At 45.7% G+C, this 16,381-nt stretch overlaps 1 protein-coding gene and 1 long non-coding RNA gene across 2 annotated transcripts; both read right to left on the reverse strand.

Moving 5' to 3' along the window:
* Positions 1 to 3,009: 3,009 nt before the first annotated feature.
* On the reverse strand, positions 3,010 to 3,849 carry LOC142894989 (uncharacterized protein C14orf93-like). The gene is made up of 3 exons (XM_076035714.1): positions 3,769 to 3,849; positions 3,497 to 3,615; positions 3,010 to 3,369 (listed from the first exon to the last, which is right to left on the reverse strand). Exons 1-3 carry the CDS (start codon positions 3,770 to 3,772, stop codon positions 3,118 to 3,120), a joined length of 375 nt encoding a protein of 124 aa, XP_075891829.1. The 5' UTR covers positions 3,773 to 3,849; the 3' UTR covers positions 3,010 to 3,117.
* A 645-nt stretch (positions 3,850 to 4,494) lies between these two features.
* LOC142895232 (uncharacterized) lies at positions 4,495 to 7,913 on the reverse strand. Its single transcript, XR_012928192.1, has 3 exons — positions 7,817 to 7,913; positions 4,740 to 5,056; positions 4,495 to 4,678 (listed from the first exon to the last, which is right to left on the reverse strand). It is a non-coding gene; the product is annotated as an uncharacterized LOC142895232 (long non-coding RNA).
* Positions 7,914 to 16,381: the final 8,468 nt, after the last annotated feature.

Genomic DNA, 16,381 nt, shown 5'->3' on the forward strand with positions numbered 1-16,381 from the left:
TGGACAAAAATCAAGTTGTTGTCAACTTTTACACAAGAATCTCTCTCTTTGCTTTTCACAACAACAGCATCAAAAGTGAGCACTTTAAATTGACGAGCTTGCTGTGATAAGCAATTTGGTACTGGCCCATCTGTATGCTCTTTATCCACTTTAGGAGATGCATCTTCATCATCAGGATTGCAGATGGCATATTCCTGCTCTGATAATCTTCGGATCACCTGACTCAAAGGACTGCAAGGGCCCCGAACCATTTTTTTTCAATCTTCCTAAGAAATTCTCATTGGGAAAAGCAGATATCTGATCTAAACTGCCATGGGTTTTGACATCATCACTGAGCTGCACCAGGCCATGAATGTTGTAAACCAAAAACTGTTCTCCATAAAGTTGGCCAAAGTGTTTAACAAAGGAAACCAACATAGTTGCAAGTTCATTCATCTCCATACAGTATTTAGGATTTGCCAAAATGTACACCTACTGACAGCAGCATGAAGTTGTCATAGATCTGAGATTGTAGCACACCCTTCAGCACAACCAAACCAGTGTATAATAAAAACTGGCGCAGTTCTGTGGCTTTCCACCTACAGCGTTCGGCCAGTGCCCGTGGCCTACGAGCGAAATCACTAGGAATATAATTTCTAAGAGCAATAAGTCTTTCTGATACGATGGAAGCTTGCACTGACGAAATGTGACAGCGCAAGGGGCCAGTGGTACCAATCCACATATCTAAGAGGCGCCGCGTTACACCCAAGCAAACCAGATGCATATAATCATATGGGAAGTATGCAACCATGTCAATACCAACATCTGCAAGGGGCGAGTGGTGGATGTGGTGTTCTTCATCTGTTGTTTGTCTGAAATTGTCATCAGTTCTGCGCCTTGCATTGACCTCAGGAAAGGTCATTCTATTAGATATACGGACACCCTTTTGGTGACACTTGTCACATCCATGGTACCCAGTGATTGACCTCTGATAAAAGCTCGGGCTGGAGTATCACACACGCCTTCTCCAGATCCACAAAACACATGTAGACTGGTTGGGCGAACTCCCATGAACCCTCAAGCACCCGGCGGAGAGTATGGAGCTGGTCCAGTGTTCCACGACCCGGACGGAACCCGCACTGTTCCTCCTGAATCCGAGGTTGGACTCTCGGCCGTATCCTCCTCTCCAGCACCCTGGAATAGACTTTACAGGGGAGGCTGAGGAGTGTGATCCCTCTATAATTAGAGCACACCCTCCGGTCCCCGTTTTAAAAAGAGGAACCACCACCCCGATCTGCCATTCCAGAGGCACTGTCCACGACCACCACGCAATGTTACAGAGACGTGTCAGCCACGACAGTCCCTGCACATCCAGAGACTTGAGGTACTTGGGGCGGATCTCATCCACCCCCGGGGCCTTGCCACCAAGGAGTTTACTGACTGCCTCGGTGACAGCCAACAGCTCCCCACCTGCACCATAAACAGTGTCGGTGGCGAACTGCTTCCCCCTCCTGAGGTGCCAAACGGTTTGCCAGAACTTCTTCGAGGCCGACCGAAAGTCCTCCTCCATGGTCTCCCCAAACTCCTCCCAAGCCCGAGTTTTTGCCTCCGCTACCACCCGAGCTGCAGCACGCTTGGCCTGCCGGTACCTGTCAGCTGCTTCCGGGGTCCCACGAAACAACATGGTTCAATAGGACTCCTTCTTCAGCTTGACGGCATCCCTTACTTCCGGTGTCCACCACCGGGTTCGGGGGTTACCGCCACGACAGGCACCAGAGACCTTACATACCGGGCGACATCACGGTCCTTTTATTGTTTTTATCCATAGAAGTTTGTGGACTGCTCTTAGGGGGCGTCCCCATAGCCTCGCCTCGCCACGGTACGGTTGTAGAGCGTCCCCACTGGCCGCTACACGGTTGTAGGGGGTGCCGTTTTGGTACCTCAAGCGCTCAGGGTCCAAGCGAGACTAGGCGAGTTGAGTGGTGACGTAGCGACGAGCAGGGCACTGGATTGGCTCAGTGTTTTCGTCGATTTTCCCTGTCGGAGCGGACACCGACGCCAACTCTTTCGACACGGAACTTCCGTGTTCGCGAGTGTGTTCAACCATATTCGCGAAAACGACGAGTGGCAAATGGCGAAGCGCTCGGAACAAACCGAGTTGCTCCTGCGTGAGGCGCGTTAAGCTAGGGAATCCGAGGAGTCTTGAGACGAGAGGAAATACGGATTCGTTGGGAGGACGTGGCTCTTCGCCGCGAGGAAGCCTCGAACACCGCGGCATAAAGTCGTCCTTGGCTCGCTAGGGCAGCTATTTCAAATAAGGAGGCATGTTTACTGTCTGTTTGTTTTTAAATAAATGCTATTTCCCGTTGTATCTGTCTCGTGTTTACTTTTGGTGAAAATATAAAGGTTGAACTACACCTTTACTCCCCCAGAAAATGAAACCAGAAATTATAAATGTTTCCTGCATAAATGATCATCTGTGATTTCAGTGAGGGAAACTGTTCTTTCTTTAACAGAAAAGCAACCACAGACCGAGCAGCAGGTACGAAACAACTTCTACTTTGTCCATCGCTGCGCTGTCGTGTATTGCACAGAAATAATGCCGTCGAAAACGTTGTCCCGCTTTACCGCGTCGACTCCGCCCACGGTCTCGTGGACCCGGGGCGGTGAGGACACAATCGAACCGTGGCGAGGCGCGGCAAGGCGAGGCAAGGCTATGGGGATGCCCCTTTCGTCTGTCCTGTCACCCAGGACCTGTTTGCCTTGGGAAACCCTACCAGGGGTATAAAGCCCCGGGCAACATCGCTCCTGGGATCATTCGGGCAGTCAAACTCCCCCACCACGATAAGGTGGCAGTTCAGGGGGGGAGACAATGTCTTGCCCCTCCTTATAAAACCCCTTCCCATTGGTCCAATAATTTATATATTATTTTTATTTATTGTATTTATTTTATTCCTTTTATTTATTATTATTAGTATATTATATATATAATGTACATATATGTCACCCAAAGATGAATTACACACATGCTTTTCTGATCACAAAGCTTTATTGCAAAGGACAATAGTGCAATACAGAAAACAGAATATACAAAATACCAAATATGAGCACTGCTGCTGCATGTGCCATTTAAAGACACTAGTGGCCTTTGGCCTCAAGTGAAGCAAGTCTCTGACGGTGAGTTACAACATATTTCTGGTCCGTGTCCAGCCTCTGCAGGAGCACACCACACAGTGTCAACAACTCTGCACTGCGGGGTGGAAGCCGGACAACCCACACTGGCCTTCCATCCAAGATGGAGTCGTCCTCTTCGGACACGAGGTCCACTGTTGCAGTCCCCCACAAGGCCTCTTTCCCAGTTTGGAAGACACCAGCTCTCGCGTTGTACAGCTGCATAAGCACAGGGAAAACAGGAATTAGACCACTGAACACATCAAAGTGGGGGAGAGTTAATTGAGTTACTCTTAATTAAGTAATTTCCCTATGTTACTACATGGGGAAATGTGGTCTCACTCACTCTTCTCTTCCTTTGCCTCATGCGTGCAGCAATCCTGCTCTCCACTTTCTTCTGAAGATTCTCATCCTGGTTCATCCTGTAACTCTTACGAATCGTCTCGAAGTACGTCTTGCAGGATGCTGGAGACAACAAATTGGGTTTAATTAATTATCAAACTCAGCATATACAGTAGAGCAGTGTGAGAGATAAGAGAGAAAGATGTTTTGATAAATTAAACTGATTTTAAGTCTCGGTTTATTTTATGTTTAGAGGCATAGGACATTGTGACTCACCCATTGTGACTTCAGGCTCCACATCCGGCAGAGCCAAGGAAACTTCCCTTAAAAGATGTGTTGTCACCCCCTGGTTGTGGGGGGGGGGGGACTGTGGAACACAGTAAGACAGATATTAGGAGGGTATAATGGCCTGGAGACAGGCACAGGCTGGATATACAGATACAGATACAGATGAAATAATATTGCCACCAACAAAAACGTTATCTTACCTTGTCTGTGGATCATATCTGTGTGTTGTTTTCGCCATTGTGCAACCTTCACACAGCTTCCTGTAAAAAGAAGAAAAAAAGTATAAAGGTTAAATTCACAATCACATGGGATAAAGTAGCCTAATAATCGATCCATTCCATAGGCAGCAATGTAAAAGTGTAAAATATATCAGTAATCATATATATATATATATATATATCACACACACACACACACACACACACCGGGCAACAAAAACAAACTTACTGAAGCAGAGTAGTTTCCCGCTCGTTTTTTGCTTCTTCGATGCTGGCTCCTTTTCCTGAGTTCCTCTTTGACCTCGCAAAGCATTGACTCCATCCTGTCCAGCCGCTTATTTACAGTATCCATGAACGCGTCCAACTTTCTGAATACGGCGATCACTGCGTTGGGCATGAAGGGCGCAGGAGAGGCGCATGGAAATGGTTCCAAAATCTCCTGACTCTGCGGTTGTTACGGTCTCCAAGCCAACGCCTCTATGATGTCACGATAGCCATCAATCTTCCCCTACTATCTTGATAGCCAACAATCTTCGCCTTTGATCTGCGCCGCCTTTATTAACCAGTCTCCCGTGTTCCCCCGTTGCCAGATTATCTGTTTTGCTTTGCACCAGTAGTCCAGCACCTGTCTCCTTGTTGTACTCCTTTGTTCCCCGGTTGACAACAGCCCGTCTCCGACCCTGCCCCAGCCTTGTCCTCGGTCTGACTCCCCGGTAACGACCCTGCTCGGCTCTCCAGCACCTGTCTTCTTGTTGTGCTCCTTCGTTCCCCGGTTGACAACAGCCCGTCTCCGACCCTGCCTCCGCCTCGTCCTCGGATTGACTCCCCGGTAATGACCCTGCTTGGCTCTCCAGCGCCTGTCTCCTTGTTGTGCTCCTTCGTTCCCCGGTTGACAACAGCCTGCCTCCGACCTTGCCCCCGCCTTGTCCTCGGACTGATTCCCCGGTAACGACCCTGTTCGGCTCTGACTACGTTCCTCGTCTGCCCCGTCTGGATCCTGTCGCTGTCATCGACCTCCGCCCGTCCCCGACGCCGATCTCGCCTGCCTCTCTCACTGCCTGCACTGGTTCTCGACCCTGGACTGCTCGACCTCTCCGATCCTCGACCTCCGCCTGCCCCGACGCCAATCTCGCCTGCCTCTCTCACCGCCTGCACTGGTTCTCGACCCTGGACTGCCCGACCTCGACTCTTCAATAAACCTCTTGAACTGCATCAGTGGTTGTCGTGCATTTGAGTCCACCAACACCTGACAGTATAATCTGGCCATGGACTCAGCCAACAATCCCGACGCTTCTGCAACCACCTTGGAGTTACAGCGACTCGAGGAGCGGCTTCAACAGCACTGCTCGCAGACGGATCACCTGTTCACGGTTCTCAGTTGAATTCACTGTCGACACAGGTACGTGACATGGTGCAACCCTTACCTTCCAGCGGCTCCGTTCAACCTCTCGTGCCACTCGCCGCACCTACTCCGTTCTCCGGCGAGGAGAACAACTTCCAAGAGTTCCGTTTACAGTGCGAGCTCCACTTCGAATTACGCTCGTCATGTTTTTCCTCCGAGAGGTCCAAAGTGGCGTACATCGTCTCCCTCCCTACCGGCTGGGCGGCTGCAGAGTGGGAGAATAGGAGCACGGCGTGCCAGACCACGACTGACTTTTTTAGTGCTTTGGCCAGTCGCTCACTGGTGGGTCGCCAGGCTGCCCAAAAGCTGCTGGGTTTACAGCAAGGCGACCAGTCAGTAAGAGACTATGCTATTGCCTTCCGTTCGGCTGCGGCGGATAGCAGGTGGAACGCTGTTGCGTGGTATGATGCGTTCCTTCAAGGACTCTCGCCTGGGATTAAAGCTCATCTGTTGGCTCGTGATCTTCCCTCCGCCCTGGATGAGCTAATCACGTTCGCCATTCGGACTGAACATCGCTCCACAGAATGGAATTGTCTCACCTCGCAAGTCAGCTCTCAGGACACCCCAGGTCCGCCTCCTCGACGCTTGCCATCGTCCTGTCTTTCACCTTCGGTCGCCGCCGCCTGCTCGGTACCCGCTGAAGAGCCGATGCAGCTGGGACGCGCTCGACTTTCGGCGGAGGAGAGGCAGCGAAGATTCCTTCATCGCCTGTGTATTTACTGCGGACAGCCCGGACATCTCATCGCCTCTTGTCCCTCCCGAGGAAAATGTAGCCTCCCGACTCTGAGTCTACATTCCGTTGATTCTAGCTCCACCAAGGGGAGACCAACATGTTCCGTTTCACTTGTCTCATCCTCTGAGCGAGTTCAGATGCTGGCTCTGGTGGACTCGGGGGCAGACGCTAATCTGCTGGACAAGGATCTGGCTGGGAGACTGCAGCTGGACCTCAACCCCTTGGACAAGCCCACCAGGGTTCAGTCTTTGGATGGACAGTTGTTAACTCAAATCACGCACGTCTCTCAGCCAGTGCATGTTAGTTTCCCCGACAACCACACAGAATTAATCTCATTCCACATTTTCCGGTCTCCCCAATATCCCCTTGTTTTGGGCCTTCCTTGGCTACAGCTCCACAACCCCCGCATTGACTGGACCCTAGGGGTTGTGGCGGGCTGGGGTCCCAAGTGTAAAGATGCATGTTTTCCCCAGATGTCTCTCCAGAATTCTCCCAAACAGGACACCACTGCTCGGCCCTCTCCTGGTGTAATGGAGAAGGAGGCAACAGAGGAGAGGACCGTCATTCCCACGGAGCTGCTCAGCGGAGCTGTCACCTGGGAGGTGGAGCAGCGCGTCAGGGATGCTCTTGTTGGGTTGCCGGTACCCCACTCAATTCCAGCTAATTGTCGGTTCGTTCCCGAGCTGTTACGTCCCCAGGTCCGCCAGTATACACACACAATTCCCTTCTTTCTGTCTCCACTGGCTTTTCCCCTTCCCACGGTGTCCACGGTCTTCAGTTCCCCCTCTTTCCAGCACTGGAGAAGGAGGTGCGGGTTCCGGCGGCCTCGACCCTGGTCAGGAGATGTCGGCGGGTATGGATCCGGGCGCGCCAGCCACTCCTTCAGTCAGCGGCCAAGCACAAGGTCTACGCTGATCGTCCCCGGGTCCTGCTTACCGGCCAAGGTCCCGAGTATGGCTCTCCACCAGAAATCCCAGATTCCAAACTCCCTCTCGCAAGTTAGCACCCCATTTCATTGGTCCATTCCCAATCTCCAGAGTTTTTAATCCTGTGTCCGTTCGCCTCAGTCTACCCCGGAGTGTGCGAGATCATCCGACTTTCCACGTATCCCATCTGAAACCTGCCAGGGAGAGTTCCCTGGTGCCCGCATCCAAACCACCACCGCCGCCTCGCGTCCTGGATGATGGCCAGAGCGTTTACACGGTCAAGAAACTCCTGGCCGTTCGCAGAAGAGGGAGGGGGCACCAATACCTGGTGGACTGGGAGGGTTACGGTCCAGAGGAGCGATCCTAGGAACAATCAAGTGCCATCCACGACCCCTCCCTCATCAGAGACTTCCACGATGCCCATCCTGACCAACATGGGCCATCAGGAGCCGGCCGTTGAGGGGGGGGTACTGTCACGGTCTCCAAGCCAACGCCTCTATAATATCACGATAGCCAACAATCTTCCCCTATTATCTTGATAGCCAACAATCTTCGCCTTTGATCTGCGCCGCCTTTATTAACCAGTCTCCGTGTTCCCCCGTTGCCAGATTATCTGTTTTGCTTTGCACCAGTAGACTCCCCGGTAACGACCTTGCTCGGCTCAGACTACGTTCCTCGTCTGCCCCGTCTGGATCCTGTCGCTGTTATCGACCTCCGCCCATCCCCCGACGCCGATCTCGCCTGCCTCGCTCACCACCTGCACTGGTTCTCGACCCTGGACTGCCCGACCTCTCCGATTCAATAAACGTCTTAAACTGCATCAGTGGTTGTCGTGCATTTCAGTCCACCAAAACCTGACACACAGGATCCAGGGCAGGATGGAATGCTGGTAAATCCAGGCCTTGAGCCTCCCTGGCAGACCACTTTTATCAACCCGGCTAAGCCAGTCCTCAAGTTCATTGCTGGTTCTCTGGATGGAGGCAGAGTCTTTGAGGCTACAGTCAAAGTACTTCCCGAGGCTCTTAACTGGCTTCTCTGTGATGGAAGGGATGGTGGCTCCAGCCAGTGAGAATCAGAACCTGTCCACTACTCTCCCTCTCTTCAGCACTAGAGACCTTGATTTTGCTGGCTTAAAACTCATCCTTGCCCAGGCGATGAGTTTCTATAGACCTTGGAGAATCCACCTGCTGCCTGGTACGGATGTAGTGGTGACAGTCAGGTCATCCATGAAGGCGCTTATTGGGGGCTGGCGTACTTCTGATGTTGTCAAGGGGCCCCTGCACTCTACCTCAGCTGACTTGACGATCATGTTCATGGCGAGGGCGAAAAGGATGACTGAGATGGTGCAGCCGGTTACAATGCCTTTCTCAAGCCGATGCCAATCTGATGTACCTGATCCAGTGGTGACTCTCAGTTTGAAATTGCTGTAGGTAATCCAGAATAAGGTCTGACACTTTGCTGGGAACATGATGTTGTTGTATATTGCAAATCTCGAACCACTCCTGACTGGCTCGCCACATGTTGTACCCAAAGAAAGACCCGAGGCCAGCGCAATACTTTCCGGGTCCTCCTGGACAACTGATGTTCCATAGCTTTCCATAGTTGCTGATCAATCAGTTGAGGAGTTGAAATAAAGCAAAGTAGTCAAGGATCAGAGGCATTTCTGGCAGGTTTACTGACAGATGAAAAATTGTACAGCAACCTGGGGTCATCCAGAATTACACAAAACAAGACAACTACATCCTATGACACACCAACGATGCACACACTGATGGACCCAATGATGAACCCACAATGTGCTGGAGTACACGCAGTTTTAAAGAGTCCTGCATGTCAAAAATAGTATCTCCTGTCCTATGGATATCCCAAGAAGGTGTTGTACTTGGACCAAAGCTACAGCTGCTCTCTTATAAGGAGTGACTATACCAACAGATCTCTAGCTGGTCAGCTGCTGTCTTCTAAGGAGTGGCTATACCAACAGATTTCTAGCTGGTCTTGCAACCTCTGACCTGCTATGGCGTATTCTTGTCTTGTGGTCACTCGCCAGCTGCAGATGTCCATCAAGGGACAGACTATTTGGCGCTGGTCAGTGTCCTTGCTGCTCAAACCATGTATATTCCATTTTAAACCACCACAATGTCGATGGAGGGCGAGCTCAACAAGCTTGTGTGGGATGGAGCCATATGCATTGGCGAGATCGAGCCATAGCACAGTGAGGTCTCCTTTCCCTTCATGTGCCTCCCTGAGGAGTTGTGTTACCACACCAGTGTGTTCCAAGCAGCCAGGCTCTCCAGGGGTGGTCGATGTAGCTGTTCTTCAGAAGGAACTCTGTTAGTCTTTGTGACAAGATGCTGAAGAAATGGTACTGCACCAAAAAAAAAAAAAGTTTTCCCATTGACCGAAATACAATAAACGTTATATTACATTAATTAGATTAGATTAGATAGGATTAAATCCCCGAATCTTTGTGATAGTAGATTTTTCAGAAATGATCTTTTAATAGTTTAAAAAATTATAAAGGTTATAAAGGAAAATAATATAAAAATAGTTTATTCCCAGCTTGAAACCACAATGTCATATGTTCTCAGATCGTCTCAATTTGTTCTGACTGGCTGGGTCGTTGACATGTCTGTAAGTGACATTAAACAGGATCATTCTGATTGGCCAAAGATCAAGTGATGGAAAGTGACAGGACTGCGCATACTTTCCCATTAATGCAGAGGTGAATTCATTGGCTCTTACAAAAAGAAAAAAACCCTTCCATGGTTACCAGCTCAAACACTTAATAACCATGACAAACAAATAATGAACAAAAGAGGAATAAAAAACGATGAACCTTTAAGCCTCAAATGACCTCCTAAATCCTGTCATAAATTCCTGCCTCTTTGAAATACTTATGCAGTTTATTTCACTTTTTAATATTCCCCCATAAACCAATCACAATAATTTTCAATCAACAGATTTATGCTGATTCTAAGAAATTTGAATAAATAAAATATATGATTATTTAAGTTAATTTAATTAGATGGAAAAATTTATAATAAACAATAAACTAATAAACACTATAAATTTTTATTATTACAGAATCTTCAGACAATGAGTTTTGCTTGCTTTTAATTTGATGAAGTGTTCATTCTTGCATAAGTTTACTTGAAAGTGTGGCACCTATAAATACAATAGTGATTCAGTCATTTGGCCCACAGTCACAATTTTAAAGATGGGCCACATACTGAAATGAAAGTCTGGCCCACATCTGTTTTGCCACCTTAAAGAAGTTGCCACCTCTGCCACCTCTGGGCCATGTTCGGTTTACATGCTGCATGCCAGTGCCGACTGAATGCCACTTGTGCCAGTTTCCAGCCAAATGTGGGCCAAATGTCTCTGCTATGTGGGCACTTGGATTTCTTTTTTTTATTGCGGTTATGGGTTTATCTCACTGTTATGTATTCAGTTTAGTAAATAGGACGATATAGGAGTGACCCACTAGGGGGAGCTATAGGATTAGGATTAAGCGTATGAATTTCTAGTCATCGCTAGAGCGGTAGTTGCTCTCTCTCTCATCGGCATGTTAAGCCTGCTTTCACTTTGTTCCAGAGTCGTGTTATTAACAAGAGTACCATCACTCCAACCCCCTAACTCAACGCCGGAAGTTAGTTGATCTTTTTTTTAAATGTATTTTTTAATAATTGCGCAAAACAGTACAAACAAAAACAAACAAAACAAAAAAAAAAACCCAATAGCAACAAAAAAATAAATAAACATAAAAATAATTGTAGAAGACAGATAGATTCAGGGTCTTGGATAGCTTTTATGATACTATTATATTCAAATAGTCTGTTGGACATCGTTCTCAAATGTAAGAAAAAGGGTTTTAATAATCTTTTAAAAAGAAAGGGTAAAATCAGATTGAATATAAGAGAAAATCAAATTATAGACATCTACTCAGCGAAGTTAAGTTTAAAGTAATTTAAAAGTAAATTTGTAGGCTACTATAAAACTCAGAATTTAGTTCAAAGCTCACAATCACTAAGTTATAACAGAAAATTAATAAAAATGGGACTTTACACAACCAAATAAACAGAGCACTTTCTGATTAGGCTGCAGTTGCAACATGCACACACGGTCAAAACAAATGTCATACTTACTTTCACATTAGCATATGGTTACTATTCATTTTGGTCAGGGGTGTCCAAACTTTTTTCACTGAGTGCCACATACATAAAAATATAGGAGGTGCTGGAACTTACTAGAAATTAGGTATATAGCCTTAACTTTAGTGTTTTAAAGTTAGAAAAATCTATTAAAAGTGGTCAAATATGTTATACTGTTGAATATAATTAAAGACAAAACTGCCTTCATCACAGCTTTCCATAAATGGATCTTTATTGATTTATTCAGAAAAAGCTTTGGTAGCTCATTCTCAGAACAGCAGCCTCAGATTTCTTCTTAGACAGAAGATTTACAGTACAGAGAAAAAACAATAAAGGGAAAAATGGGACGGGTAAATTTCAAGCTTGTTATTTAAGTTATTAGGCTTAGCAAAACAGCTATTAACGTTCGTTTGAAACGGTTGTCAACATTAACAGACTGAACTGGACTTAATAACAGGAGTGCTGCATTATTCTGGTGAGTGTCAGCTGCGCTGGGTGTGTAAATCGGGCCATCCAGCTGCGGTGCTGATCCAACACCACTCGTGCCAAAAATCCGGACAAATGTCACTCGATCAAGGAGCAAGTCTGCATCAGATGAGATCAGCTGACTTTGCGTGTGCAGTGTGTACGCTGTGCACAGCGGTGTGCACTCTGCGCGTTAACAAGAAAGACGCATATAAGAAAGTGGTGCGCAAAAGCAGGGTAGTGACAGAATTGATGCGCATTATTGATATCTGTCGCGTGTGTACCTGCACATGCATGCTTATTAACACATGGGTACTGTGGAATATATTTTTTACTCACCTAAAGTGGGAACGGCGTTGCACTCAGTGGGAGCAGCTCCCCCTGGTGTTAAAACTAAGAAGTGCAATGCACTCAGGCAAAAGTTGAAGTGGGGGCCATATTCTATTCTATTTATGAAATTTCTTGCGGGCCGCAGTTGGCCCGCGGGCCGTAGTTTGGACACCCCTGATTTAGGTCAACAGCAAAAATAAAGGCACTGAATCTTTGCTATTGTGAAGTGTATCAGGAATGGGCAGCAATGTGAATATAAGGACCTGATCAAAGCCTTCAGTGACTGGAGTCACAAGAACTGTCCTACTGAAAAACCTCAAAGACCAAGGAAATAATAACAGATTTCTTGCAGATCCAAGCCCCCTCTTCAGCCAGAGTACCAGTGGGGAAGACCTCAAGGTGGTGCCAAGTCATAAATATCTAAGTGTACAGCTGGATAATAATTTGAAGAGGTACCTAAACAGAGACACTCAATAAATAAGGGCAGAGTTGCCTCTTTTTCTTAAGGAAGCCAAGATCTCCTGACATCTGTAGCAAAATGCTGAAGATGTTTTGTTTGTGGTGGCATGTGTGTTGTTTTATGCTGCGGTCTGCTGGGGAGGGAAGGAAAATTGTTTTAGGTTTCTGAAGTGTTAATCTGCCTCTGCAACAAATCCAAACACTGCACAGACACAGCTCCCAACATACTGTTTTTTTCAAAGGCACAGAAAAGCAGCTTGGCAAAATGACTTCAGTCCTGCTGGTTGATTTTTCATCCACCAGGGATCTCCAGGGACAAGCATTATGAGTAAAACAATGACCCAGACATCACTGCAACAGAACAGGTATTTCCTGCTTCTGGAGAGGTCTTCATTATCCCATTTAGTCATTATATGCATGAAATAATTCTATTTAACCATTATCAGTTTTCTGTTCATTCTATTTTGTTTCTAAAATGTAATAAAAACAGTGTCATGTCATACTGGCAACGATAATTTGACCAGAAGTTCTCACAATGCCTTTATTCAGTTAATCAAAAAAATAAATAAAAATTCACCAGAAACAAACAACAAATAGGTGGCCAGGCTTCCGTTGGCCGTTGTGGTGGCGGGTGGCTGTGGTGAGGAGGCTTAAAAGCTGCCACGAGCCAATGTTATTTCCACATTCAGTCTTGTCATTCCTTCTTGCAGAAAGACTTCAATAAATATCTGAAGCACAGTGACATGATGCTGTAAAGGCTGCACTCAATTTTCTTTAATGATTTCCACACAAATAAAATTGACCACCCAACTTAACTTCGGTAAGTCGATGTCTATAATTTGATTTTCTCTAATATTGAACCTGATTTTACCCTGTCTTTTAAAAAATGTATTAAAACCCTTTTTCTTACATTTGAGAATAATGTCCAACAGTATATTAAAACTATTTGAAAATAATAGAATCTATCTGCCTTACTATAATTATTTTCATAGTGCAAACCGTAAAAATACTTTTATGGATGCAACCCCCTGGCGATAGTTTTTGTTGCTATTGGGTTTTTGTTTTGTTTTTTTGTACTGTTTTTCGTAATTATTAAAAAATACATTTAAAAAAAAGATCAACTAACTTCCGGCGTTGAGTTCCGGTGTGGAACCCTAATCCCCCCCACCCCCCACGCCCCACCCCGAAATGTCCCGGATTTGAAACTCTAGGACAGTGCTACTCAACCCGCGGCCCGTGCCACATGTCTGTGTGGCCCGTCAAGATCATACCAACAAAAATCCGATTTTGTTATTTTTAGAGCAGACACATTATTTCTCAGTGTGATTAAATAATTTCTAACCTTTCACCTCAAGGGGCGATCATGCGTATGCAGTGTTTGACCGATGAGCAAGAAGTTGGTGCCATCTGATTTACACTAGTCAGTTACACGAGCAGCTAATTCCGCACGCAACAACACCGCTGTACCGGGAGCGAGATTTTTTTCCTCTCGCCAGGTCTGTTAGCAGACATGGCCAAGTCGAAGAGAAAGATTGCAGACGAACACCGAGTCTCTCAGCAAAAATGGGAGGAAGAGTTTGCATTTGTTGAGGTAAAAAATAAACCAGTGTGCATCATATGCCAAAGGCTAATTGCGGTCATGAAACAGGATAATCTTAAACGTCACCATGATACCCACAATCACAAGAACGAGTTTGCCGATGAATACCCAACTGGGAGCACCATAAGAAAAGAAAAAGTACGCCTTCTTAAAATAGGCTTGCATGGACAACAAAGCTCGCTGAAATTTCACTGGAAGGAAAGTGACCGACTCACAGAAGCATCATTCAAAGTAGCGTGGAATGTAGCTGGAAGTCAACGGCCTTTCACTGAAGAGGAGCTGATAAAAAATGTTGGCTGGACGCCATTGAGTCTTTTTTTCGCTGATTTTAAAAACACAGACGCCATAATTAAACAGATATCGAAACTGCAGCTTTCTGATTCAACCCTCTGCCGACGTGTGGAGAACATTTCAGATCATTTGTTTTTAAAACTAATTGAAGATCTCAAGAAATCAAACTATTTCAGCCTGGCCCTAGGCGAGTCAACTGATGTGTCAGACACAGCGCAGTTAATGATCTGGGTTCGTTTTTTTTTAATGACAATAGTTTCAAAGAGGAACTTCTTGCACTTCTGCCATTAACAGGTCAGACAAAAACAACGATGGGTAAAGTAGTTAAAGTTGTTAACTACATTCCATTCATGACAATGTTTTTGTTCAATGAGGTTTAGCATGGCTTATATAGACAGAAATGTGGCTGTTTTCTTTGTGTTTCCTTAATTATTAGACTTGTCATGAAGTGTGTCACAAAATCATTGTTAACGTTCAAAACAGGACTTGTCGTTTTTAGCTTGTGGCCCTTAGACTTTTGGGATTTTGCTGAGTGGCCCCTGAGCCATACTAAGTTGAGTAGCCCTGCTCTAGGAGGTGGCAACCCTATTTTTACGTGTAAATAAAACAAGCAATTTGACATATGGAGAGACAGAATAGCTTTTCTTTTCAATATAATTGAACTTAATTCGCAAATTATTTACAATTGGATTGCTTTGTTCCAGCATGCATTATGATTTCTACAGAAAATCGGTGACTGAAAAAATGCTGAACTTCTGTGCCGTTTATGGGTGCAGCAATCGTCGCTGTCCACAAACAAAAGCTTGTAGGATCACATTTCATCTGTAAGATATTGTTGGAGCTGTTCGATTAATGTTACAATTTAGTGCTGGTTTGTTTAGTTTAGCGTTTTATTAAATATGGCTGTGTGCCAGCGTGTGTGCATGTTTTTGGTATTTTCACATGAAAGCCTATGGTTATAAATTATTAATAAGTATGCAATATCATAACTATGCTTCTAACCTTTATAACAAACCAAACCGCTCGAAAATCGGTTGAAAATAGAGCAAGTTAGTGCTATTTAAAAGAACATGCACGATAAGAATACATAGTTATGAGCGAGAGAGGCGGAGCGGGGTGACTGTGGCAAGATGGCCGCCAGTGCGGACGTTCGATTCCATTGGCCAGCAGCGCGGATAAGACATCTAGCCTTTTGTAGATATCTATGAACTTACCTTTATCCTTTGCCCGTTTTTCTTAATCAATTTTCCTTTTCTTCCGTTTTTCCGCACCGCTGGGATAACTCCTTTTTGATGCCATTATGGTGTTTTTTGTAATCCTCTTGCTAACGGGAATGAATGGTAGCTGTCAATCATTCCCATCATACCTGTCGGCCGCTACGTCACTAACTGTCTGGCAGTGCGGTCCAACGACCTAATGCCAAAAAAAAGAAAAGAAAAAACACCAGCCACAGCTTATTATTGAAGTTTATTTGATTTATAGCCAACGTCGCGCTACGCTAACGTGCCGGCAAAGTGTTTTTTTGTTGGGTTTTTTTGTCGTTGTTTTTTTTTTGGGGGGGGGGGGGTTGCAACCTGCCATTGGCAAGTGGCGATGATCAACTGTCATTGGATGTTATTGGCTAAGTGGTGATGAACAACTTGATTTTTTAATTTTTATTACAAATTAATTTAAAGGTAATCTCAGGAAGCTAATATAAGCTGTAATTAATGGCATTTGCCTACATATGTTTCCGCTTCAATGGACTGTTCATTGATCCGTTTTACTGCAAAGAAAGGGGCTAATGATTTTTAATATTCTGTAGTAAGTTCATGGACTTTCTTTATCATCTTCATATTTATTGTCTGCATGCTTGCATTGCATCCTCCTGCTTTTGGTTAAATTCATTATCCACAATCAATAAACATAATGTACTAATACAAGAGAATACACTAAAATCAGCACTGGTGTATTAATGAATGCATGATTGAGTTTAATTGCAAATCCTGTTTGGCCTTTGCCCAATGAGCAACTGATTAGTGTGTTC

Source organism: Nelusetta ayraudi, unplaced genomic scaffold, assembly GCF_046127955.1.
Source record: "Nelusetta ayraudi isolate G7.1 ecotype Tasmania unplaced genomic scaffold, CSIRO-AGI_Nayr_v1 ptg000048l, whole genome shotgun sequence".
In the NCBI taxonomy this organism is placed as follows: Eukaryota; Metazoa; Chordata; class Actinopteri; order Tetraodontiformes; family Monacanthidae; genus Nelusetta; species Nelusetta ayraudi.

Bases quoted from the DNA above. Each gene is read 5' to 3' on its own strand.
- LOC142894989 (XM_076035714.1), bottom strand. The intron at 3,370-3,496 runs GTGAGTGAGACC...GTGCTTATGCAG, and splicing joins TGAGGCAAAGGAAGAGAAGA to CTGTACAACGCGAGAGCTGG.